This window comes from Coffea arabica, chromosome 6c (genome assembly GCF_036785885.1).
Source record: "Coffea arabica cultivar ET-39 chromosome 6c, Coffea Arabica ET-39 HiFi, whole genome shotgun sequence".
NCBI classification, from domain to species: domain Eukaryota; kingdom Viridiplantae; phylum Streptophyta; class Magnoliopsida; order Gentianales; family Rubiaceae; genus Coffea; species Coffea arabica.
The window spans coordinates 13870040-13896424 of NC_092320.1; the positions used below are offsets into that span (position 1 = coordinate 13870040).

The 26385-nt window shown below is 35.5% G+C and overlaps 1 protein-coding gene, 1 long non-coding RNA gene and 1 pseudogene across 8 annotated transcripts; 2 read left to right on the plus strand and 1 right to left on the minus strand.

Annotated features, from left to right (window-relative positions):
- Positions 1 to 5112: 5112 nt before the first annotated feature.
- On the minus strand, positions 5113 to 11136 carry LOC113692416 (uncharacterized). 7 transcript variants are annotated; one of them, XR_011815865.1, is made up of 7 exons: positions 10829 to 11118; positions 9029 to 9513; positions 8550 to 8915; positions 7079 to 8466; positions 6864 to 6928; positions 5496 to 5937; positions 5113 to 5351 (listed from the first exon to the last, which is right to left on the minus strand). XR_011815865.1 is itself a non-coding variant. In XM_072052996.1 (6 exons), exons 4-6 carry the CDS (start codon positions 7107 to 7109, stop codon positions 5695 to 5697), a joined length of 339 nt encoding a protein of 112 aa, XP_071909097.1. In that variant the 5' UTR covers positions 7110 to 8466; positions 8550 to 8915; positions 9029 to 9513; positions 10829 to 11118; the 3' UTR covers positions 5381 to 5694. The 7 variants fall into 6 exon arrangements, 1 of the variants encoding a protein (XP_071909097.1); XR_011815868.1 differs by lacking the exon at positions 5113 to 5351 and having other exon boundaries at positions 5381 to 5937; positions 9029 to 9166; positions 9264 to 9366; positions 10829 to 11136; XR_011815867.1 differs by lacking the exon at positions 5113 to 5351 and having other exon boundaries at positions 5381 to 5937; positions 9029 to 9166; positions 9264 to 9513; positions 10829 to 11136.
- LOC113692415 (receptor-like protein 44) lies at positions 11129 to 12721 on the plus strand (annotated as a pseudogene).
- Positions 12722 to 19693: 6972 nt separating this feature from the next.
- Positions 19694 to 24039, plus strand: LOC113694117 (uncharacterized). Its single transcript, XR_011815869.1, has 3 exons — positions 19694 to 20319; positions 22925 to 23000; positions 23599 to 24039. It is a non-coding gene; the product is annotated as an uncharacterized lncRNA (long non-coding RNA).
- Positions 24040 to 26385: the final 2346 nt, after the last annotated feature.

Genomic DNA, 26385 nt, shown 5'->3' on the forward strand with positions numbered 1-26385 from the left:
GCCTATTGCCTCCTATTTGATTGTTGATGTGTGTCATTATCCCTTCGCGAATCTTTACATCATGAACGGTTGAGAGTTCAGAATTAGTTAAATCTAAGGTGCATTCGAGTCGAGGGGACCGTGTGTAGTGTGACTTGAGGTAAAATAATTGAATTTGAGCTCAATATCGAACTCGTCGAGCTTTTTTAAAAGTCGAGTTCAAACTCGAGTATGATTTCAGTTTATCTTATTCGAGTTTGAATTTGAGTTCGAATTTAATTAAATTTAATTGAGTCTAATCAAAATCAATCGAATTTAATTCGAGATTAATCAAGTTCATCTAACAAAATTAGGGAAAATTGTCAATTTAGTCCTCAAACTACTTTACTAAAGCCGATTTGGTCTCTCAACATTTTATTGCATGAATTAAGTCCCTTAACTAAAATTCTTGTGCCAATTGAGGACCTTTATGGTGTCACCACCCAAAACACATGTTTCTGTACAGAAACCAACGGCAACGCAAGGGCTTTTTTGGAAGTACACAGTAGGATTTCTGCGGGAAGCAAGACAGAAATCATTTTACATCCAAATTGGGGGAAACCTTTAAGTAACGAGAAAATAGAGGATTCAAGTGAAGAGAAATGCTGGGGGTGGTGGTGATGCTGCTGTGGGTGCAAGGACTGCTGCTTCTCCTCGTGCTCACTCTCCTGCAAGGGGGAATGTTAAAGTTTTGAATGAGAGCTAGAATCAGAACCAGCAACAACCGATGTCACTCAGTTGAAGCAATTCCAAGAAGGCAGAACATTCTCCCTACAGGAGAAATCCCTCGAGTGAGATTGACACAATTGTGGTTGCTGAAAATATGTTTTTGCCTGGTAGCAAGGCCTCTAACAGTATCATCACCCAGGTATGCATGCTCAGAGCACTATTTGGTGGCATCAAACATTTTTTTTTTGTTTAATTGCTTCTATTTTGTTAGTGAAGCCTACTTATTACTGTTTTTCTTTATACCACTGTTGCTTGAGTTTAGTGATACATGAAAAAAATAATGTGGGATATATTAATGATTTCATTCACATTAGTCTCTCTTGTCTACAATACCCAAATTGGACAGCATTGTATCTCCAATGTTGTGTGGATTAAGGCTAGTCTATATTGTCTCTCTTGATGCTTTAGATTGAGGTGAACGATCATTAGTAAAGCTATTTCCATATCTTTGAATAACAAATCCTAGGACTAGTCTAATACTGCTTGGTATACTCTAGCAGGCACCCATTCAGAAGCCAAATTCTGATTACACAACGAACAATAAATTTGCAGTCCAAGGGGCTGAGAACAAAATTAGCAGCAGTAAAGGTATTGCAGACCACAGTGCGACCAATCCGAACTTAAAATATAAGGAGCAGCAGCATCTGATATCTGAAGTGGCCAAGGCTCCGCAAGCAATCACCTCCAATGTCGCAGTGAACACGGTCAAACCCCATGGCTCCGCAAGCAATCACCACCACCCGCAGCATTTCTCTTCACCTGAATCCTCTATTTTCTCACTACTTAAAGGTTTCCCCTAATTTGGATGCAAAATAGTTGCTGTCTTGCTTCCCGCAGTAATCCTACTGTGTACTTCCAAAAAAGCCCCTGCGTCGCCGTTGGTTTCTGTACAGAAACATGTGTTTTGGGTGGCGACACCATAAAGGTCCTCAATTGGCACAAGTATTTTAGTTAAGGAACTTAATTCATGCGATAAAATGTTGAAGGACCAAATCGGCTTTAGTAAAATAGTTTGAGAACTAAATTGGCGATTTTCCCAACAAAATTAATATTTTATACGTAATTTTAAATAAAGGATATTATTGACATTTTATAATAATAAATATAAAAATTAAAAAATTTGATTAAATTCGTCGAGCTTTCGAGTATAAGAATTTAGGGATTAATCTCGACTCGTGAGGTCAAACGAGTAACTTAAACTCGATCAAAGTGAACTCAAGTCGAACTATTGATTGAATAGCTTTCAACCTTTAAGTCAAATTATTTGGTTCAGTATCCCTTAGTTACATGTACAAGTTGATAACGTTCAATTCCTGAATTGGGTCCCCCCCAACACATGCTTTGATAGGACCCGTGCACGGCAAAGAGTTCAACTCATAAATCCCTTTCAAAAAGATAAAGGATAAATCACTGAGGGACAGATTTCTTACTGGACGTCTTTCACTGTCATCTCCAATTAGTATTTTTCTTGTTTGACAGTAAGAAAATTTAAAACATATTATTTGAAATAATTATTATAAGAGATTATTTGAAATATTATTTAAAAGAATGATTGTAACGCTTTTTATGATATAATATATGTGAGATAAAAATTATGTGATTTAAAAAATAAAAAAAAATTATTAAAAATGTGTTTGTGAAATAGACAAATAAATTTGTAAAATAATACCAATCCAAATACACCCATTGAATAAATCCAGTGGGCTCCAACAAAAGGAGGCGTGTAATGGTATCCTACTAGATATATATAGAAAGCAAGGACAGTTACAGAATTTCGAGAAGTGACTGAAAGGTTGAATTTCTATGTTGATGGGATTAACATCCAAGTGAAGCACATGTTTAGCAGAAAATAATAATGGTTTGTCTAGCCAGAGCTTTAACTCGTGGTTTAAGCGTTAGTTTTATGAAAAAAAAAAATTGAAGTTTACTAGAGGTTCTTATTTACCTAAACGTTAGTTTATAAACCAAAATAGATCGAACGTGTTGTCTAAATGTGCAATAGATGTAATTATGGCTGTGTTTAGTGTTGATGAAATCATAAAATAATAATCAACAGATTGATAAGAAGTTAGTCTTTATGTTGGGATACTGAAATTTCAGTCTAACTACCAACTAAAGTGTTTTTAATTAGTAGGCTACTTCTCAGAACCATTGTAAAACCATCTAACGTATTAGTGATATGTTCTGACCTTAGAATGAGGTGAGCTTTACCCCTAAACTTTTTTTACTGACTGAAAAAGGGGAGAAATAATGAAATGATATGTGTATCAACCAGTGTAACACTCATTGGAAAAGGGTTTTTTTTTTTTTTTTTTTAATATCAGATGCAGATAGTTAGTCCCCCTATTAAACACCTCTCCGTTAAACAAAAGCTTAATTATTCATATTGATTCTCTCAAATTGATTTTAAACACTTGATTTAACTGTAATTTACCAAAAATATTAACACACTTTACACCTTTATCAAGTACTAATTGAACACCAGTTAGACAAACTCGTAAAATCTACATAAAAAATTTCACACATAAATCTTGGGAGACTGATAATTATATGCTTTTATGGCTAGCTGCAAGTTTTATTTTTTTTTCCCGAATACTAATATCATGTGCCCTCATTAATGTTGTTTGGCTGTAGTGATTATCATCATACCCTCTCGATATTATGCCAAAAAAGGTCGCGTGATCTAAGAGCTATGCGTGCATCACAAATCACAATCTCCAATTAGGATTAAAGTTCCGTTTTCCACAGAAAACTCTTTGTCAATCAAAATTTATTGGGTAAAGGAGAAAGAAAAAAAAAAGAAAATTGCATTTATAGGATGAGAAATGTAATTAATATCAGCTAATTATAATTGCTTGTCAAGAAGAAAAATACAAATAGTCTTAGCGTGGATAGATAATTACATATGAGTGGAAACTTAGGCGTTCAATTATTGTGATGTTAACACCATTAATACTATGCAGTATATAGCTGCAGAAATCGACTTCATTCCAGTCCACAGATAGTTTTTTTTTTTTTGGTCGAAACGATAAGTTTCTTTCAGCCCACTGATAGTGCTCTAGAACTTTAGGAATACTGCCAATATGCATTTACTATTGCATTATTTTGGAGTCGCTGTGGAACTGTGGAAGAGATTTGGATTAAAGTCGTATGTGTCGATTGTCAATTAATCAATAATCATACTGAGTAATAATCACCTTTTGTTTTGTTTCTTTGCAGGTAAATGCAAAAGGTTTGGCGACCACCAAAGTGTTGGCAGGAAAGATGATTAGTCTTGATTGTGAAAGATAAAGGTTAGGATTAGATGATTAGTGAAAGATACATTATTTTGAAAATGAGTTGTGGTGGCTTTTCCCCTAACAGCCATCTCCCAACCCTATGTACGAAACCACCACTACATTTGCGGAATTTACCTAGCACGAAACAAAGTTTTATTTTATTTTATTTTCTCTTCTCTTCTCTAGGGTGAGATTTAAAGAGCGGAACGGGGGAGAAGGAATCACAAAACAATAAGATGCTATTTCTTTTTGTACCTTTCTTTTATTTTAATTAGAGCTGTCAATCGACTTTTATGAATTGAATTTTAACAAGTTCAAACTCGATTCACAAAATAAATACAACTTTAGAACTCGGGCACAGATTAAATGGTACACCTTCTGCAAACATAAAAACCTTGTCGTATAAGAGCCTAAAATAAGTTCAACTCACAATGTTACGGGTATAAGCAAGAAAAAGAATACTCCGCAGCCTACATTTCAAGAGACAAGTAGGGAAGCTTGTTTAATTACTGACATCAACTGTGGCCTTCTTTCTTCAAGCCACAAGTGAATAGCAATAATGCAAAGACAAGTTTTCAGTATTTAATTCTTAGACCCTTGCTTTTCTTGAGGATAGGTCTTGCCATAGCAAAATACTTGTGGTTAGAACAAGACATCAATGTATGTAACCAAGGTATTGTCTACAAACCATAACTGTCTAATCTTAGACTTCACATTGCTCCGGAGGAAAATCATTTGAACTCACACAATGTGGTGTCCGCATCATAGTCTTTAGTACATTCTCACGAATCTACGGTTTCACCACTCAAAATTAGGCCTAAGCCTAGGTTCATATTATAGATCTTCTCTGCCCTTCTTCCATGCAATCTTTTCTTTTTTTTTTTTTTTTTGAGAAGGTTTTAAGCATGCATGTATATTAGACTCTCATGCGTTGTTGTCTAGTTGATAACCTTATTATGATGCATGGGATCTGAATTCTTTAATAAAGAAGGGCGAGAGAAGGTTTCATGATTATAAAAATTGACTTGTTTACACGCATCTGAAAAATGGAATCACATTATATGGAATCACATTATAGTACTCCCTCTGTTCCAAAATTTTTGTCATACTTTTTATTTTTGAGATATTCTAAAATACGGCGAATTTCTCGAAATAATGTTAAAATAAGCCTTGAATCAAATACAGAAAAGCTACCAATCAGGACACAGTAAAACCTAATCAGAATAATATCGTGCCTGTTTCATTTTTTTTCTGTCATACAAATATCTTCTGCTCAAACCCAAAATTGTAGCAGTATATCCTTCGTCACCACCTTCAAGCATTATTCTACAAAGAACAAAATCCGTTTCAGTCAGTTTAGGGAAAATATAATTAGATTTCATGATATATATGGCAAAAGTTCAGCAAGATGAGTGATTCAAATAGAAAATACTAGTAACAATTAAAGCACTAAAAAGACAACACCCCTACGCTAAATTTTCCCATTTGGATCTGTGCCGAAGTAGTACTAGCAGTAGTTGTCTGTTGGAAATTCAATTCCAGTCCAACTCAAAGATGGTTCACAACCCAAGAAACATTTCTAATGATGTTAATCGACACTTCAACAATGGGTAATACTCAATGAGGTGTTAGTGTTCCACAGTCAAACTAGGTAGATAGGTAGGTATCATCAAATCCTTCTCTTGATAGTAAGGGCACGAAAGGCCCAATGAGTAGCCCAACAAAGCCTGGACCCAGGTTGCATGCCTCTGATTATTTTCTGAGTTCCCCTTGGTGGCGCTGGCACAGGCGCAGACCTGGGCATGAATCTTAGACATGTATGGAATGATTTCAACGAAGAAACCGAGATTCCAGCAGGGAACGGGGAATTCATTTGAATCTGCCGCTGTCCCCCATCACCATTTACGGAGTTCTACATGAAAACCAAGATGCTTTGTCAGTGCACTTCAAGGTTGGATCACACAAATAATAGGAAATTGTGACAGGAAAGCACCAAAGCATGAGCAGCAACTAATAGCCCGACATCAAAAGCCATAGACACAAATGGTACACAGAAAGCAAACCAAGCCTACAAGAGGTAGGTAAATTGATCCCCCATTGTTCTTGTACTAACCAAACATAATGAACTTCCAAAGATAGCCTGATAGGGACTCAAACAAGTACCTAGTTGCTTCAGTAAAACAACAGCAATGTTGATACTGCCTGCGTCTGAATATTAGTCCACAGACAATTGCATTGTATTTTACCCAAATGACTTATGCGGTGTGTCATAGCATAAAGATCAACCTCGGGCTGTATCAGAGTGCATTGAGATACTTAACTAAAGTACACATCTGGGCAATCCGGGTTGTGGCAACTACGCAATAAAGTCTAATAACATAAAAGCAATTTCAAAACTAGATCACCATCGCTTTTGACGATCATGTGATTTAAGAGTACCTTAATTAATCTAACAATGTTCTGAGCATAAAAGCGTTCAATAAGAAATGTAGTAAAGAAATCTTTGTTGTAGCACAATGTAATGTATAAATAGCCTTATACCTTAGTCTGGGGTTATAGCATGTTAAAGCTCCTCTCATGCAAAGATTAAAAATGCTTTCACAACCTTGTTTGATGTCTCTTTTGATATATATAGGCCAGAATTTTTGGGATAGTTTCATTCTTGAAAACATGGAACATGCAAAAGGTTGAGAAAAAGAATGTATCTTTTAAGTCAATTTACTAGAATTTCAGTTTTTAATCCAAATGGTCACTATTAACAGAAGAAAAGGAGATATTAGTTATTTATGCGATTCCAACCTATCATCCAGTTGACACCAGTCAATTGGAGAATGTTACCTGATTGAAGTCAGACCAGCTTGACTTGGGCTGCAGTATATTGTCAAGAGCCATACTGAGTCTTGCTGTTACAGGGGGAAAAGGAAACAATTTAGCAATGATCCTTTTGCCCAATTGAACTCTTTCTTCACATCCTTTTGTTTAATTTAATTTCCAGTTTATCTTTCACAATCACTAATAAGTGACCAAAAAACATGTAGATGTTGACCATTTACCTGATTCCTGGAGGTTCAATCTGGTCACCATGCTTGTTCCGCCACATTGCCAGTATCAATTCAAGAACAAATAGGGTGAAGGTCAGTGATAGCTAGTATTGCATCAATACTTTATTACATTTCACAATTCACACCCTTGCGTTTAGGCAATATTTCTGCTAGATCCCTCAAATTATAAAATAAATTACATTAAGAGCCTCTAACAGACAATGGAGGACAACCTAGGCTCACCTCAGAAAAGGTTCTAGCCTAAATACCAACTGCATGGAGTAGGGAGGATGTTGTATTGCAAGATCGTGGTGGAAGCTTTGGTTTTTCACGCCCTTGATGTGGTAGCAGAAAAAATTTAATAGGAATAGTTTCACGAACTAATCCAAAAAACAAATCAGGAGTTGATACATGATAGTACCCCAAAAGGAAAACCAAGATTCAACAAGAATCCCATCTAGATTCAACAAGAATCCAACCTTGTAAACACTCAAGAAAAGGAAAAAAATCCAATGCAGAAGTATTAAAATTTTAATAATAATGTCAAAAGCTGTCCAAATAAATCCTAGGAACACTTATTTATGGGCCTTAAGTATTATAAATTGAAAAGGAAAGAAAATACACTTGAAATCGGCAAAAACGAATAAAATCAGAATAGCAGCCACCTTAGAATTTCTTTAGTGTGTTGCAGATCTGCATAGCAGATCCAAAAGGGGAGTCTCAGCCCCCAATCTGCAGCTGGACCTGATCTGCATGCGGATCACTTTTAGAAACAGATCCTGCACTATTTTTCCTTCCTTCTTCCTTCATGTACTCCTTTGTCGACAATTATAGCTAATAATAGGAAAACTAAATAAAAATAACTAAAAATACTAATCAAAACTATGAAAACTACCCTAACTAAGAATCCTAAAACGGCACCTTGGGCGGCTTTATTGATACGGACTACGGACAACGGATTAATGAATCTAGGATCCTTGTTCGGGATCAGCCACAAGTGGCCCCCTCGAGGGTGATGGCTTTTGGGCCCATGGCAACATTTTAATTTTCCCCAAATTTCAGATCTTACTACTTTTGTCATTTAAAACTTTCCAGAAAAAGTCCCAAAACTTACATAGGCGCAATTATTTTCTCAATGGAGGCCAATTGGGTAAAACTTCAGGGGTAAATACTGTGAAAAAAAATAAAAATGGTAATCTTACCAAACACAAGCTAGGTGATGGCACTAAAAAGAACAAGAATTTTTCATAGAATCATGAAAACGAAGAAGCATATAAAACTACCTATATAATGCTTGCCAACTTATATCAGACACATCAATGTCCTCCGTCTTCAAAGCAAACCCCAAATCTGAGCAAACAAATCACATTTCGTACAACGATGTGTGGTGGTATATCATTCTGAAAGAGAAAGAAAGCTTACTTAAGTTCAAGATGAATAAGAAAAAGTAGTGGTACCAAAATAAAGTGCTGGAAATGCATACCCCAAGTGCAATGAAGTAGCGAAATCTATCAATGGGACCGCCAGCCTTATCAAAAACATTAAGCATCAATCCCATAGAACCTATTGCATCTTTCATTTGCCTGCACCTGTTCAACTCCTCATTATGGGCAGTACCCATTAACTTAACCTCTTGATCAAGTAATAAAGCTAATTCTTTTAGGATGCACTGCCCAATAAAGGATCCATCAACACTGTTATCAATAGCCGGAGCAAGTAATTTTTCCCTAGCAACCAACAATAGAGCAACTAGCTCAACAAGTCTCCCCTCATGAACATTTGAGGAACTTATCACCTGCAACTCTTCAGTATGCAAGGCCAGCAGTTTTAAGGTCTCCAATGGCTCTGCCTGTCAAAAGGGATAACCGATCAAAAAGGTGAACAGCATTCCTATACTAGTTTAACGACATACAATTGTGACAGGTGAAAAGGTTTAAAGAAAGAAGGGAAAGACGGAAGCACCATTTCCGGCAGGCAAAAAATATAAATTAGCTTGAAGATCGATTTATTGGGACTCCAATCACGCAGGAATGGATGACAGCCTATTGCCTCAAGTGCCACACTTAGGGGAGCTTTCCACTATATCTTGACCCATGAACGCTGCAAGGAAGGGAAGTTAAAGCTCCATGCTTCAGAAAAACATCTGTAAGGCCGCAACATAAATTTTCAGCTGCATAGTGCAATGGGTAAAACCCACATTTGAGCGTCACATTAAGATCCACAGATAGTCCAGTCTTTCCTTCCAGCAATGCCGTGGCACAAGCTAATGCTTGGTGGGAACATATCCACATCAGCACATCCTTTGAGTCAAGTACACTTTCGTTAGTCACAAAATTCTTCTTTTCCAACACCCTTCTAACCAACGAAACAAATCGAGACTTATTATCAATCCGAATAAGATCTTCAACTTGCTTATGCAACCTAAGTGCTTTCTCACAGTTGTATTTCTGCCATATCAACAGAAGCTGGTAAAGATACAAAAGGGGGAGAGAAACAAAGGAAAAAAAATGACCAAGGAGTACTTTATTTGCACATAGTATTCTACCACCATCCAAGATGAATAAGAACACCTACCTACTTCAAAAGAATTTTGTAGATGTCATTGCATATTCAAAACCATGCAAGAAGTCTTTACACTTTTGAAACGGCCTACTACCTAAACATCTTGCACATACTGGGGAAAAGAAAAACTAGGATGCAACAGAAAAGCTACACTACATTCCTAACAATGCAAATAGGTTCAACAAGAAAGCAGAACTACTGAGGACAACAACCCACTCATTCGCTAACCTTGCCAACTCATTGGAACCAACAAAAGTATGACTAGGAAAGCAATCAGCAGATGACACAAATAACCTCACGAAGGATCAGAAATGATATCATCTCAAACATATATGTTCCTAACTTACAAAGTGAACTTCGGTCTTTTATTTCTTTCAAGGACACCTGTTACACACTCAAACATATGCTTATTTCCATGTTTAGGTTACTCTAAATTCCAAATCATGGATAGCTTATGAAGACCACAGCATATAAGTGCAAACAATGCTCGTACCAGTAGTACAGAGTTGTGGACAGATCCATTATATAGATTATACAAGAGTACGTAAATTAATGCGCCTGAGCAGGAATTCAGTTACCAAAAGCAAATTGAAGGCGAAACATGATAGTGAGACAAAATCAAGATTTAAAACACGTGCAATTAACACGAAGTTTGATGCCAAAATCAACACATGATCTGCAGTAGTTGGCAAAAAAAATAACCAGAGTTCTGTCTTTAATAGTATACTCTTCTTGGGAGAACAATTTAGAATGACTTTTTTCATAACGTGCTGCTCTGGAAATTGAACCCGGAGAAATTCTGTTCTAAATAGATTTTCTCTTCTGTTGTCCCAGAAAAATAATAGAAAAGAAAAACATTAAAAGTAACTTTTTTTCCACCCAATTCAATGTACTGCCCTGAAAATTGAATTCGAACAAATTTTGCCTAAACAAATCCTCTTTTCTTTCTTTTTTCCATACACAAAAACAGAAAACAAAAGCGTGAAAAATTACATCTTTTTCAGCTAAAACTACAGAAGCTAATTGCAGCATTTTTTTTTTAAGCACACAAAAGGTGGGGCTGGACAAACAATTTCCTTTTTGTTTCTCAAGTGTCTTGAAAGCATATTATTTCTCCATTTTTATTTTTTCTGTTCCTCAAAAGAAATTTAGCAATAGACAGAAAAACAGAAAATAAGGAAAGCAAGAGAGTGAAAATACCACATAATCAAGCATGTTGACCTCTCAGACTTAAGACTCAGCTCCTGTGAAGCTCCTAAGGAAAAAGTGAAAAATCAGGGTGTTCTATGTTATCAGAAAGCAAACCTCAAAGAAACAAGGGCAGAAGACTGAAAATAAGGGCAAATTATCCAATTGGCCCTTGAATTTTTTGTCTAAATAAAAATAAGTCCCTCATCTATTTTTTTGTTGACTTTAAGTTCTCGAACTTGTAAAATTGGACACCCGTGACCCTTTTAGCCAGTTTCTCCGGTTTTGCAACCGGAAAACCAATTCACAAGAATGCCAATGTGCTTCTTCAAAGGGCTTTTTTGTCTGCATTTTCTAAGCAAAAGCGAACAACTATGCTTAATCCGGAGATCCTGCGCCCTACTCCCGCTATCAGAGCCAGATCCAAACGATGAGTTATGCTTAACCCGCCTCAGTGAATCCCTTCAAGACCCATTAAAGAACCTCCAAAACTGGAGCAAAGCTACCTTCAGTAAGTCTTGCCAAGGCTTCACCTCCTTCCTCCAAGGCTCCACCTGCAACAACAGTCGGGTTTACAAACTCTCCCTAAAAGGCTCCATCTCCCCCAATATCTCCAGCTGTACTAATCTCCAAGCACTCGGCCTTTCCTCCAACGCCATCTCCGGCCCTATCTCCCTTGACCTCCAATACCTCGTCAATCTTGCTGTCCTGAACCTCTCCTCTAACCGCCTTTCCGGCCCAATCCCTCAACAGCTCACTCTCTGTGCCTACCTTAATGTGATCGATCTCCATGATAACCAACTTTCCAGCCTCATCCCTCAACAGCTAGGATTGCCGGCCCACCTCTCGGTTTTTGATGTTTCGAATAGCAAGTTGTCGGGTCCGATACCCTCGTCCTTAGGAAATAGGAGTGGGAACCTGCTGAGGTTTAATGCGAGCTTCTACGAGGGGAATAAGGATCTGTACGGGTACCCATTGCCGCCGATGAGGAGCAAAAGGCTATCGGTTCTGACCATTGTGGGGATCGGATTGGGAAGTGGGAAGTGGGTTGTTGAGTCTGGTGCTAAGCTTTACAGCTATTTACGTATGGTTGAAAATTTTGAAGCAGAAAATGGATGCTGAAGAAGGCAAAATTAGTCAACTCATGCCGGATTACTGATTCAACCTCTTTTTTTGTTCTCTCTTGAATTCTTCTTTTTGTTAAAAAAATATATTATTAATGGAGCTGCCACTAAGAATCAATGGCTGGATAGGATTGGATGGAACTTACAGGTATGTTTAGGGAGATGGTGTTAGTATTGGTAGTAAGTTAGCTGTAGTAGTAAATTTTAGTGGCGATGATTGTGGCGGTGCTGACTATGGAATTGTCCCCCGGAGACAACTATGGCGGTCTCGCCGAGACCAACGGCTGCAATGGCATTTCCACTTGGAGGTTTGGACGAGAATAGTGTTTTAGCGGCTAATTTTGATAGGACTGATGTCCAGAGTGGGGGAGAATTGGGTAGTCGAAGGAATAGCTATGACTATGCTAGTGGGGAGATTCCTAAGAGCGGTGGTATCACTCTCCTGCAGAGAATGAGGAGAGAGAAAGCGGCGGCAACGAGGGTTTTGCAGAAATGGAGGGAAGAAAGAGGAATTGTTCCTTTTTTTCTTAGAAAATGCAGACAAAAAAGTTTTTGAAGAAGCACACTGACATTCGTGTGAATTAGTCTTCCGGTTGCAAAACCGGAGAAACTGGCGAGTCACGAGTGTCCAATTTTACAAGTTCGAGAGCTTAAAGTCAGCAAAAAAATAGATAAGGGACTTATTTTTATCTAGACAAAGAGTTCAAGGGCCAATTAGATAATTTTGCCCCTGAAAATAATAAGAGATTAAACCAGGATTTTCTCCACCTTTTTCCCTTCAGAGTTTTAGGCGAAAAGAGACTGAGCAAAGGTCTCACCTTTAATCTCTGGCGTCCTGGTGTGGTAGATCATAGATGGGAAGGCACTCCGCCGCAATTCAGAAAGTTTTTTTTTTCCTTTCGGGTAGGGGGCACGGAGTTTTTAATTAAGGCAACGATTGAAATTGAAGGGAAGGAACGGAAAGGAGCTGATCTAGTGGAAAGGAAAAGTAACGTGCATTTTTTTTTTTATTGAAAAACACATAATGGGAGGAAAGCAAAGAAAACTATCACACATGTTTTTATCCAAAAACACATGATAGGAATTTTAGAAAATTTAAAATTTTCAATTTTGATATTCTTTTTCTCCATTCCCACCCACTGTCGAAACCTAACCAAAAATAGTGAAACCTTACCCCTCATTTTTTTCTTCCAATTCTTTTTTTTCCCTCCTTAAAAACCAACATAAACGTCAAAAAATCTTATTACTCCATTTTCTTTCCTATCCTTTCCTTTCCCTCTCATTCCCTTAGGGTCTGTTTGATTCAGGGATGACATATAATTAGATTAATTATCCTGTGTGATCCCATATTTGATTGCATTTTACGCTTAAGATGACACATTCTAATTAATAGAATTAATCCCCCATTCATGGGATAAAATAATACCACGAGGGAGATAGTCATCTTAGATTCCGTTTGATAAAACTGAATCTGAATTCTGAAGTCTGAATACTGAAACAATGAATTTGCTGAATTTTAAACACTGAAAAAAAATTTGTAAATGTCTGAATTTTAATGTTAAACTTATTTATACTGTTTAATAAATATTTATAACTGAATGTTTAATAAGTTAAATTTGACAATTTTGCCCTTATATCTTTTCATCCAAAAAAGAAATAGAACCTATGATTTAATTAGCTAAAAATGTTAGGTATGAAAATGACAATATTTACTTTTAAATCAAATTAATATAAAAGATGAATTATATTATATAAGGAGTATGAAGAATAAGTGAAAGTCATTCAAAAGGGAGAAAAGAGAAACAGAAAATCATTAGATAGAGAATATTAGATTATTTAATTATATAAGAATTTTGAATATAATTAAGAAACAAGAGTAGATTTGGTAGATAAGATAAGGTAGTTAAAGTAATTCTATTGATTTAAAATTAAACATTCAGTTAGGATTCTTGTGCTGAAAAAAATACACAAAAGTTCAGCACTACTTAATAAGTTCAGCAAATGGATTTTTGTGCCTGTTTGGAACCTAAGTTTTTTGGGAGTTTGTCTAAAACTTTACTATAGTGCACTGTAGAAGTTTTTGAAAAAAATTTGTAGAAGTTTTTGTAAGGTGAAAAACTTTTTTGTAGAAGTTTAAGATAAAAAACTTTTTTGTAGAAGTTTTTGTAAGATAAAAAATTTTGTAAAAGTTTTTGTAAGGTGAATTTTTTTTTCCTTTCTTTTTTTCTTTCTTTCTTTTTTTCTTTCTCTTTCTTTTTCTTTTTTTTCTTTTCATTTTTTTCTTTCTCTTTCTTTTTCTTTTCTTTCCTCTCTTTCTTCTTTTTCTTCTTCCTTCCCTCTCCCGCCACCCTTCTCCTCCCTTTCCCCTTCTCTTCTCCTCTGCATTTCCCCCGCCAGCTTCCTTTCCCCCCCAGCCCCTCTGCCCCTTCCCCCTCCCCTCTGCACGCCATCTCCTCTGCCCCGCCAACCCTTCCCCCGTCAGCCCCCTTCCCCGGCCAGTCCCTCTGCCCCGCCATCCCCTCCCCCCGGCCAGCCCTTCCCCCGCTGCCACACCACCCCCTCCCCTGCTGCCGCGCCACCCCCTCCGCCCCTTCCCACTCCCCTCTGTACTCCACCCCTTCCCCCCGCCAACCCTTTCCCCGCTAGCCCCTCTGCCCTGCCTCTTCCCCTTCCCCTGTGCCCTTTCCCCCGTTGCCCCACCACCCCTCCCCCTCCCTCTCCCCTCTGCCCCCGCCACCTCCCTGCCCCTTCCCCCTCCCCTCTGCCCCTGCCACCCCCCTCCCGTTTCCCCTTCCCCTGTTTCCCTTCCCGTTTCCCACCACCCCTCTTCTTTCTTTCCCCCGTTCCCCCGTCAGCCATAGCATTGGTGTGATTGGAGGGAGAAAGAAAAATGCAGGAGGAAAGTAACTGTTGCTGTTGCATAGGTCGGGGGAGTTTGGCCAAGGAGAGGAGGGGGAGAGAGGAGGGAAGGAGAGAGGGAGGAAGAATGGAAGGAAAAAAAATTTGGGAACGCCGGCGCCGGAATAGGTGGCCGCGCCGAAAATGGCGACGGAGGTGGTGGCCGGCGATGAAGGTATGGTGGATGGGGTGGGGGAGAAAGAAGAAGAAAGATAGAAGTTTTTTGTGTATTAGATATTTTGAAGTGTGTAGATTAAAAAATTTGATAAATTTTTTTGGGTTCCTGTAGCTAAAGTTGTTAAAAAAACTTGTAGCTAAAAAACTTGGCCAAAAAACTCACTTCCAAACAGGCCCTTTATTTATCAAACACTCAAAACATCTGAATGTCTGAAAAAGTTCAGATTCAGCACTTTTTTATGTTATCAAACAGACTGTTTAAATTAGGAAAATTTGAAATAAAAAATTTTATCTCACAAATTCCAATCACCTTTTTATCTCACGTACATCATATCATAAAAAAATGCTACAGTAATTATCTCAAATAACTCATCCAGATAAACTCATATCCAAACAAACTATTTAGTCATCTTGGGATAACTAAGGGATAGGATAATAAAATTTTAAACTAATTTACCCTCACAAATAATATAAATTTATACTCTCATAATTATATAACCTTACCCTCACACAGTAATATAACATGAATGGACTAATTTGTCCCTACTAATTAATTTAAGGTTTTTTCACTATTTTGCCCCTACTACCAACATAATAATATTTGGACTAATTTGTCATTGCGAATAATACAAATGCATACTGAATATTATATAACCATTCTCTCACATAATAATATAATAATAAACAGACTAATTTACTCCTACTAATTATATCAAATTTTTTGACTATTTTTTCCCTTTTCATTATTTTAAATTTTTGACAAATTACTCCTATTAATTAATTTAAATTTTTAAGCTAATTTACCCCTACTTATATCATAATAAAAGGACTATATTGCCCTTGGACTAAATTGCCCTTACTAATTTATTTTCCCAACCAAATTCTATATAAATACACACCCTTATCAATTGGGTTTTGCAAATGAGGGTTTCAATAAGCCTAACCTTAATCCAAAGAAAAATTTTCTATACTGACTTGAGATTGGCTCATTTAAAATTTTTAGGCGAGTTGGATTTTATTAAATTTAATCCTAACTTAGCCAAAACTCAACCTATTATTTAATTGAATTTCAAATTTAGATTGAAAAAATCATGTTAAAACCTATTTTTAAGGGTTCGAATAGACTGAGTTTTAGTGAATGCAAATTTTTATATGTCAAAACCTCTTATTTGCTTTATAATTCTAAAGTTTCAAATTATTTTATTTTAATAAAAGTTATAAATTATTAATTTATTGTATAAAAACAATCCTACAAATTAAGGGGTATTTTGGTCATTGAAATAGTAATTATATCTCATTCAATCTCCAACCAAACACAAGATATGATTATTCCTAATGTATCCTATCCAATCCAAAACAACCAAACACTAGATAACTTGTATTAATCCCAAGATGATTCAACCCAAGATTAATAATCCGATAATGAGTCATTTCATCTTATCCATTTTGTGAACCAAATGAACCTTTAAAACAAATAGTGCATTAAAAAATAGTATATCCATCACCAATAAAATGGTAAGGGTTGAAGGTAAGAGTGTTCAGGTAATTGGCGATCTAGTAAAAAAAAAATTTGGGAATTGGTTTTTTAAAATCAATATCCAATTACCGTCCAAACTTTTGTTTGCTAAATTAGATCAAAGAATCGATAAATTCAGTAATATCTGATAACCAAAATATCAATAATGAGTTAAAATAATTTTATTTTTCTATAAAATATTATTCTAACAGAATAATATCTCATATTTTTTTTAACAAAATTCAATCATCTTAGCACATGATTTGCAAGTTCATAATCTTAAATCCTAACTCATAGTTTCAATTTTTAAACAACATTGAAATAAATAAGAACTCTAAATTTAATTTTCAACCTAAACTACAACATGTCAATTTCCATCAAAATTTGACTTCCAAATATAGCTATAGTTAGGTAATTAATAACTACTATTTTTTTTTTAGTGTAAGCAGGAGGACTCGAACCCGAGACCTCTTGTTTACACTCCCTCCCCCCGTACCACCCAACCCATCCCTCCCCCCAATTAATAACTACTAATTGGTATATTGTAATAGATTAACATTTACTCTTATATTTAGTGATACGTGTGTGTGTAAAATAAAAATTCTGCAATTTGATCGATAATTGATAATTCAGTAATGTATTTCTAATATTTGTTCCCGAATCGTTTTACTAAATATTAAATTTGATTTTTTCCCCAATTCCATTTTACCAAAATTAGAAATCCAACTTTAGATTGAATCGGCCTGTTTTCCAATTTTTTTCTAAAATATGAACCCCCTAGTTGAAAGCACTAAGCCACCTCACGTTTGGCACCGTATGCATTTTCCTTATCCAAGCTTCTCATGTCACCCATTTCTAGCGATGTCCAATATATTTCTCTTCTAGTAATTTCGAATTTTGCTATTATTAAAATATTTCTCCACAAATTATGCCATCAATAAATGAAGGTAAGATACAAATGTGGCAATATGTCTATCTTGCATATATCGTGAAAATTTGAATATTTCGACACAAAATTTTCTTGTTAAAATTAAGGATAAAAAATCTGGTTGACTCACAAACTTTTAAATTAGTCAACTTTTAAACCTTCAACTATTAAGTATATACTGTTGTTTTGTAAAGGGTATGTTTTTCACCCTGTTTGCTAGAGATAATTTTAGAAACCTCCACTAAAGTGTATGGTAATATCGCTTAGAATTCTTAAAGTTTCAAAATATCATTAACCTCCCATAAACGGTATAGTTTTTATGGGAGGTTTTTTTCCCATAAAACCTATACCGTTTATAATAATCTCACCCTTGTATTATTAAAACATTCTTATAATGATTTCAAATTCTACTCTTTTGTGTTGTCTTATATCGATTTTTCTTCCAACTTGATCATAATATAAGATTTACATATTTTGCCTAACAATTTTCTCTTCCATAATGTTTGCCTAAAACTTGTTGAAGTAATGAAGATAAATTTTGTCAATTTGTGTACTATGCTAGTGATCAACGGTCCCATCTTGTTGATATAGGAGTCAAGTGATTGTTCTGAAACTTCAAGTATACCAAGTGATATTATCATAAACCTCAAGGAAATTTTCTAAAATTATCTCTAGCGAAAAATGTGAGGAATTGAAGATTATACCGTTTTATAAGTTTAATGGGCAAAAGTATGCACTTAATAGTTTTAAAGCTTAAAAGTTTACTAACTATATTGTTTGAGGGTAGTTAAGAAATTTTACCCTAAAATTAAATTGTATTTTTCTTGTAATTATTTTAGTATTTTTATTGGAGACATATAGTTTTATTTTCGTAAATTTAGAAACATCACCTGATGTCTCTAACAGTATTACTTGGCACCCTCAAATTTTGAAAAATCTTATTTACCTCCATTATTTTAAGGTTTTTTGTAACATTTGAAATCTATTTCAAACTATAACATTAAAATACTCATTTAGGAAAAAGAGAACATAATCTCATTTTAGATTTACCTTTTTGTTACCTTATTCTGTAGTGCAAAAACTTGTTTTCGTTAATTCTACATATTATTAATATATAAAAATAAAGAAGGAAAGGGCATTAGACTAAAACTTCAAATACATGGTGATTGAAAAAGGAAAAATAAAAGAATAGTACTACTTCCTAACATATATAATAATCTTAACACTTGAGTATACTAATAATAATCTAAACACAAAATCCAAAAGCTTGAAGGTTTGATTCTAATGGGATCAAATATAGTGCACTTTTGAAATACAAAAAGTTAATATTTCAAAATTTATTTGAAGTTTTTGCAAGTGATAAAAGTATTATTTCGTTTATTGTAACGTGTACTAAGTTAATTTAAAGACTTTTATAAATCGTTTTCTTTTTCTGAATTTTTTAGTTCTTTGTCCAAATCAATGGTTTGAAAATTATATATAAACTTGTTGTGATGCTTTCAAGTTGGTACAAAATGTTAGTTTCATTATTATAAAATATTTCAAATTATTTTTGCAACTATTATAAATTATTTGTAATTTAAAAATTTTTAAGTATCTTAATATTTCTTGTCCAAACTAATGATGTGAAAAACTATTAAAGGATCTTTTGACTCCTTTATCATCTTTTAAATTTCAATTAAAGAATTATATTGACCAACTTTACTAAAATCAAGAAATAAAATTAATCTATTATGACAATTAAGAGTCCACAAGGAAAGAGTAAATTTAGAACGAGATTATATTCTATATTTCAAAATGATTTTTTTTAATACTCCCACCCGTCCCACTTTGATAGTTCTGTTTTCCTTTTTCGTCTGTCTCAAATTGTAGTTTACTTTCCAATTGAAGAATGTAGTTGTCTTTTAATTTCTCTAAAATACCCTTATTTAATGTAAATTGTTATTACTTTAAACTATCTTATTTAATATAGATTGTTAGTATTAAATATGACCTATTCTATTTAATGCATTTAGATTTTTCAAATTATATTGATATATGACAAGCCAACTTTATTTATTTAATGTAAGAGTATTTTAGAAAAATAGTAATCTAAATTTATTTTTTAACAAAATTAACTTTTTTTTTAAATTATGCGAAAAAAAATTAAAACTATCACAATGAAACAGAGAAAGTATTATATTTTGAAGTGGGCTGCAAAAGTTGGGAAAAAAAATATAAAGCAGGGACGGGATTTTTCGAAGTAGGGTATCAAGTACTACATGTTAAACGCCCGTGCATGTCAGCCTCCTCGTCTTCTTCGCCCTTTCCTTTTTCCTTCTCCTTCTCTTGAATCTCTGCCACCCACTTGCTATTTAGTGAAGAGTTATGAAAGAGAGAATTTTGGGTTAAAGATTGATTTGTTATCTCTGTCTGCAATTTCTCATAAATTGTATACGGGTAAGTTTTTTTTTTTTTTTTCAATATATTAAAATTTGTTCATACACTAAAAGTCTCCGAGTCGTGCATGGATATCTGATGAGTCAGTACGGGTTGACTCGGATGCTCTTCTGTTCGCACCGGTCTACTATCTCCTGTGACGACTCAGCCGGATCTACTGGGGCTCAGCCGAGTCTTTGAACCATGGACTCACGTACATGCCTAATCTGTCATACATGCATATTATCCAATTTTTGGGTGAACGGTGCATCAAAAAAAAAGGATGCCCTGAGAAGAGAGCCAGTTTGAAAAGGTGACAAGTCGAGACCTTTGGCAAAAAAGGACTCACGTCTGCAGCCGTGTGGTTTTTCCAGCAGGAAAAAAAAATCAGGGAATTTTTTCTGGCAGCTGAGCTGATTTTGGATAAGGCAGAATGGAAGGGGTATGTATGAGTATGATAACTGCCTTGCTGCATCGCATCATCTTAGAACTTTTTTTTGTCTTATATAAAGTTGCTTATCTGTTGCTTCCGGCGGAACAGGAAGAAGACGCAACGACCTCTCCTTGTGATTCTTTTTTGTGTTCAACCAGCTCACTGGCCAGAGCTGGTCAATATCTGAAAATTTTAAATTTCATCACAAAGTCAGAACTGGAACATTTGCCGGATGATGGTAAAATGAAACAAAAAAAAGTGCCTCATTGGTAAAAGTTAAACTTTAACTAGTGACACTGAAAAGTTCCATTATGAAAATTTAAACGAATTAGTGAAAATTTTGTGAAACGAATGCTCGTATCCAACTGACAGGAAAAGTCAGAGAGTGTCGTAATGATGGTGGCGCATACATGACCTGCGTCGGTGTCCATAATATTCTTGGAATAGAGGTAAATTTAATTATTATTATTATTATTATTATTAATTAAAAAAGGGGAGCATAGTTGGTGCATACTGACCGATTGAGTTCGAAATGAATTTGATAATTTGAATCCACTATGATGATAATTCAGTTTGTGCGCTGGATTCGAAATGAATTTCTTGATTTGAATCCGGTTAACACTATATCCATATATATAATGAATTGAGCTTACCATTATTTTATTTAAAGGACAAAAAGAACATTTAGTGTGTAAATTAAGGAGAAAGAAGTATTAATATGTGAAATTTTGTATTATTTTGGGCTACAAATTAGAAATAAAAATGATACTATTGAGAAAGATAAGTGATAAAAAGGATTCAGGACCTAACAAAATTGAATTTGATGACATCGTTTTATTTTATTTTTTATTTTTTGTGAAAACGATTATACGCTTTTTCAGCTTTGAATTCCAAAAGAGGTATAGGTACAAGATATTTGGAGCTCAAATAACAGATAGCACCGATTTTATTGTACTGAGGTACCAATTTTGTACCAATTCACACTTCTAAGTAACGATTGTATACTACATAGGCATGATACTAACAAAATTGCTGTTGATTATAGTTATTTTTTTTTTTTATTAATTTTTAGATGATATCTTATGCAGCATGTTGGTTTATCAGTACGACTTCTGTGATATCTATCTATCCTTTTGAGAACTTGAGATACAATGCAAATATTTAATCACCGGCATGGTCCTAAAGAAAGAAAGGAGATGTGTACTGCTAAGCATGTAATATCTAATATCTTGTATTTTAGTCACTTGTAATATTTAATATCTTGTATTTTAGTCACTTGTATCTTTGCATTTTCTTTCTTCCTTCCTTCCTTCCACAAGTGACTAAAATACAAGGTATTAGACATTATGCCTAGCCGCACACATCTTCTAACAATGATGTTACATGAGAGAAGTGACTAAATTACAAGATATTAGACATTACATGCTTAGCAGCATGCATCTTCTAATAATGATGTAACATGAAAAAGGAAGGAAGGAAGGAAGGAAGAAAGAAAGGAAAGAAAATGCAACGAGATAAGTGACTAAAATACAAGGTATCAGACATTTCATTCTTGGTAGCAGACATCTTCTTTCTCAAGTTACATCACATTTAATGCTTGGTAGCAGACATCTTCTTTCTCTTGTTACATCACTTATCTTATATTTTAGTCACTTATCTCGTTGCATTTTCTTTCCTTTCTTCCTTCCTTTCTCATGTTACATCATGATTAGAGTCGAATTATATTCTTGACTCCCATCTTTGGTATTTTTAATGTCATAATACTAAATTTGATCAATTTTTTGCTACAGGGTGAAGTGATTAGACTGCGTATAGAGTCTAGGACGCTTGAAGTCTCTATACACTTAGGCAAGATTAGTTTAGACAGTTTTTGTTTATGTATTGTCAAGTGGCTATCTAAATTCAAATTTCTGTAAATTAAGTGACTTAAGATCATCCGTGTGTACATTTAGATGATCTGAATGAAATAGCATGACAGCATGATCTTCTGCGGCCACATGAATATTTCAACGTGATTCACCCAGATATGTTGCTTCTCCCAAGTTTTAGGTTTTATTTATAAATTGGGAAAATTAGATTGCTCGCTTGAAATTTCTTGTGTTGTTTTGTTTATTTGTACAACTATTTCAATCATCATGAATGTTGAAATATGGTCCTTGCCTCTGAGTTTGTGCTTTCTCTAGACGCCAAGAGTAACTGTGTTGGTTCTCTCTCTCTCTATGATTCTTATTATTTTCTATTAAAGCAGAGGGTACACACTTTTCGGCCTCCAGAAGGATATGTGGATGAAGAAATGGAAGACTATATCAAGAATGGTTATCCTTCCCTAGAAGATGAAATTACTTTTGCTGTCTCACATGATAAGAAAGAAACATTTGTTACTTGGATAAATGGGATAACCTACAAAAATGATATACCTCGATGGTGTGTGGATCGTATGTTTCTTTTTGACTCCATAAATTGTATGGATGCTGTTCTGAATGGAGAAATGACAGGAAAAATTGATTTTACTGTTGATGCTGTTCCACACAACAACATGGGGAACTTCCTGCATTGCATAAAGCAGCTACTAGTCAGGCCTGTAGACTGACTGAGTTATTTCTTGGTATTACAGATCAAGCAAATGTCAGATTGGATTTTAAGGATGTAAAAGGGTGGTTGCCGCTGAATTTTGCTCTTGAGAATTTGAGGTATGATTTACTTCTAAATGGATGATGCCAACATTAGTTGTTTGTAAGTCCCAAAGACAACCAAGAGGGGGGGTGAATTGGGTTGATTAAAATCTTAACCAAATAATGCACTTTTTCTTTAATAAAAATTTACCTTCTTTTCTAGTAATGATCAACCAAGTAGATTAGAAGACAAGAGCAATATAGATCAGAAAAACAAGGATAGATAAGTAATGAGAATTTTATTAAACAGAAAAGTAAGATAGGGAATCAAACCAAGTGTCTACCAAGCTAACCTCAAGCTTGAAGACCAAATACAAGGAAGAGCAGCTTCTCTTTGATGAAAGAAGATCAACTAGATGTACAATGGAGGGAGCACTTCCTCCTTGCCCTAAGCCTCACTTAGTCAAGTTAGGAAGTTTTACAATCACTCAGAAAACCCTCAACAAAGCTACACTAAAGATCCTTTCAACCACAAAAGAAATGCTCACCAGAAATTCACACCACTTTAAAACAAATCTAGCTTTGGAGACTATTTTCTAACTAAAATATCTCTTGAGATCTTGTAAACAAAGTGTGCAAAAGTCCCTGCTTGGTTCTGACCAGTTTGATTTTAAAGGGAACCAGAAATGGGCTTCATCAATGCTTCCAACGGATAGAAGGCAGCTGAAGAGTCAATTAGCCGTTGGGGCTGTCGGACGTCCGACGATCGAATCATCGTCCGAACCAATCGTCCGATGATAGCCAAGTTGAGGTTCGGACGTCCGATGAGTTTTTTGTCGTCCGACAGCACAGCGTCCGACCTTGGGCCGAGAGCTAGCAAGTTAACTTGGAATTTTTCGGACGTCCGATGCTTCCATGTGAGCGTCCGACGGTGCTTCCTTCCTGATGTTCTTTATCTTTTCGGACGTCCGACAGTTTCCTTTCGGCCGTCCGACCTGCTTGTCCTGTTTTTGCTTCTCATTTTGGTTGTTTTGCATTTCATGACATATTTGAACCTGTTTCTTGGATAGACAAAAACACTTGTATTTGAAGAAGGTTAGACAAATATTTCAAAGTACCAAGAATGACAAACTAGACATACTTAAAAGACAATATCTTTGATCGAAACAAAACAATGACTAAATTCATTCATATTATTCCAATCTTGTTTGCCACATCCAAAGCAACGTAGTCAGGAGATAAACGAACATATGCTTTCTTTGTTCCAACAGACCTGATCAAAGTGTTCACTTTCTTGGTCTGTATAAACAAACTTTTGTGATCATCAAAACCAAGAATAACATTCTCCCCCTTTTTGATGATGACAAAACAAAAGTTTGAAATGAATTTTGATTGATTGCAATGAAAACTCCCCCTTTCTAAATAGACTAGAACTCCCCCTTTCTTAGTGAATCATAAAAAATTTGAAAACCTCCCCCTCACTAGGCTGCCCAACCGAGTTCCAAAAACATGACAATTAAGCAACTCACAACCAACATATTACCAATTCAATCCATCATCAAAATCCAAATTTAATTTAAACCATCAATCAGATCCAACATATCAATCATCAATCAGATCTCTCCCCCTTTTTGTCATCACAAAAGGGCAAACCAAAAACATCCATCTTATACACAAATACATCTTATCCACAAATGCAAACCAAAAACAATTCATTCCATTCACACAAACAGAATAGACAAACTTCACCAGTACTTAAACATCACCAATAACTTCCATCAAGATACTTAGACCACCAGTACTTAAACATCACAGGACTTAAACATAAATAAGAATATCCATTATATTACACCACAGTACTTAGAACATCCATCAAAACACACCAGAAGAAACTTAGAATATTCATTACATAACATATTCATTGTTGAATTTCACAAACACCTAAAAGAGACAAACAAAATGCAAATGTCCTAAATGATGATCTAAGTGGATCCAGGTGTCCTCCGAGAAGGCTGATATTGGTCGAGATCCTCCTCTTCAGTTTCTTCATCATCTTCAGCAGCTTCTACAACTGGTGTCTTGCCTTTGTCTGATGTGGAAGGGCCATGAGGAGTCACAGGAGTTGATGGATTCGGATCTGGAACAGATGAACCTGGATCAGTGGTTTGAGGTTCTTTGTCATGTGAGACTTCCTCAACCACAGGTGGGGGAAAAAGAAGATTCTTTTTGTCAAGAAAGGCAGTTTGTTGCTCAGAAGACATGGTGAGCATTAGGCCATGTTCTAGAAGAAGAACATGCTGTTTGAGTTCATGAAGAAGCTCAATTACTTCATTACTTGAAGATGAAGATGCTTTAGTGGCAGACCTCCTAGGGTGAATAGGAGTGAGTGAAATGGGAAAAGGATCATGTACAGTCTTAGACCTCTGTTCACTAGATGATGCCCCCTTATATGCCCACAGATTATCTTTAAAAACAAGATTTTTTCTTTCAAAATATGCTTTGGTAAAGGCATAAGAAGATGCTTCTTTGGGACAAACACCTAGAATTGGAACTTTGTAAAACTCAAAAATCTTTTGAAGAAACTTTCCATAGGATAGTTTTCTTCGAGAGTCAGTAGCATATCGAAGTAAAAACTTGCACATGACAAAACCAAAGTCAATCCGAATTTTTTCTCGAAAACAATAAAAGAGATACAACTCCATTTTGTTTGCATCAGTTCTGTGCCCATCAGTGGGCACAAGCAGGTTTGAAATGATAGTAAAAGCAATTAAATTCACAGGGGCCAGATCATTCAACTTAGCATCAGCAGGTGAGGAAAAACTTCTTTTGAAATAGGTTAACATTTTTGTCCCATCAAAATGATTTGCAGCAGTAGGGAGCTCTTCATAGGAAAAGAAATTAGCAACCTTATCTTTGCATAAACGTTCAATGGTAGTATTTAAAATGGAATTCACAGTATCAGAATCAAAGAGTATGTCTACCCCATTTACCCTAGACATGATCTCAGTTTGGTCAGTTCCTTTCCTAAGGTTGGCAAAAAATTGATGCAACATATCAGGATAGTAGACATTGGGCATGGAAATGAGATGTGACCATTTCTGGAAAGCAAATAGACTCAGAATGGAATCTAAACCTATGGAGCGAAATTCAGAAGGGTTTACAGTTCTTTGAGGGATGACACCCTTCTGGGATATCCAGGCGTATTTGTCTTTCGCAGCATCATCAAAGAATGGAGGGAGAGGGACTGATTTAGGAGGCGGTTGAGAAGAGGTCCCCTGTCCAGATTCTGGTTGAGAAGTGGATTGTGGAGTAGGCCGTGACATTTGACCCTTGATAGCTCCTCTTTTGAAGCGTTTAGATGTCCGTTTGACAGTAGGAAGATCCTTATCCTCATCCCTGAGTGGATGCTTGCGTCCGGCAGTAACTTTTCCTCCCCTTAGATTCACCATTGTGTGAAATGTGT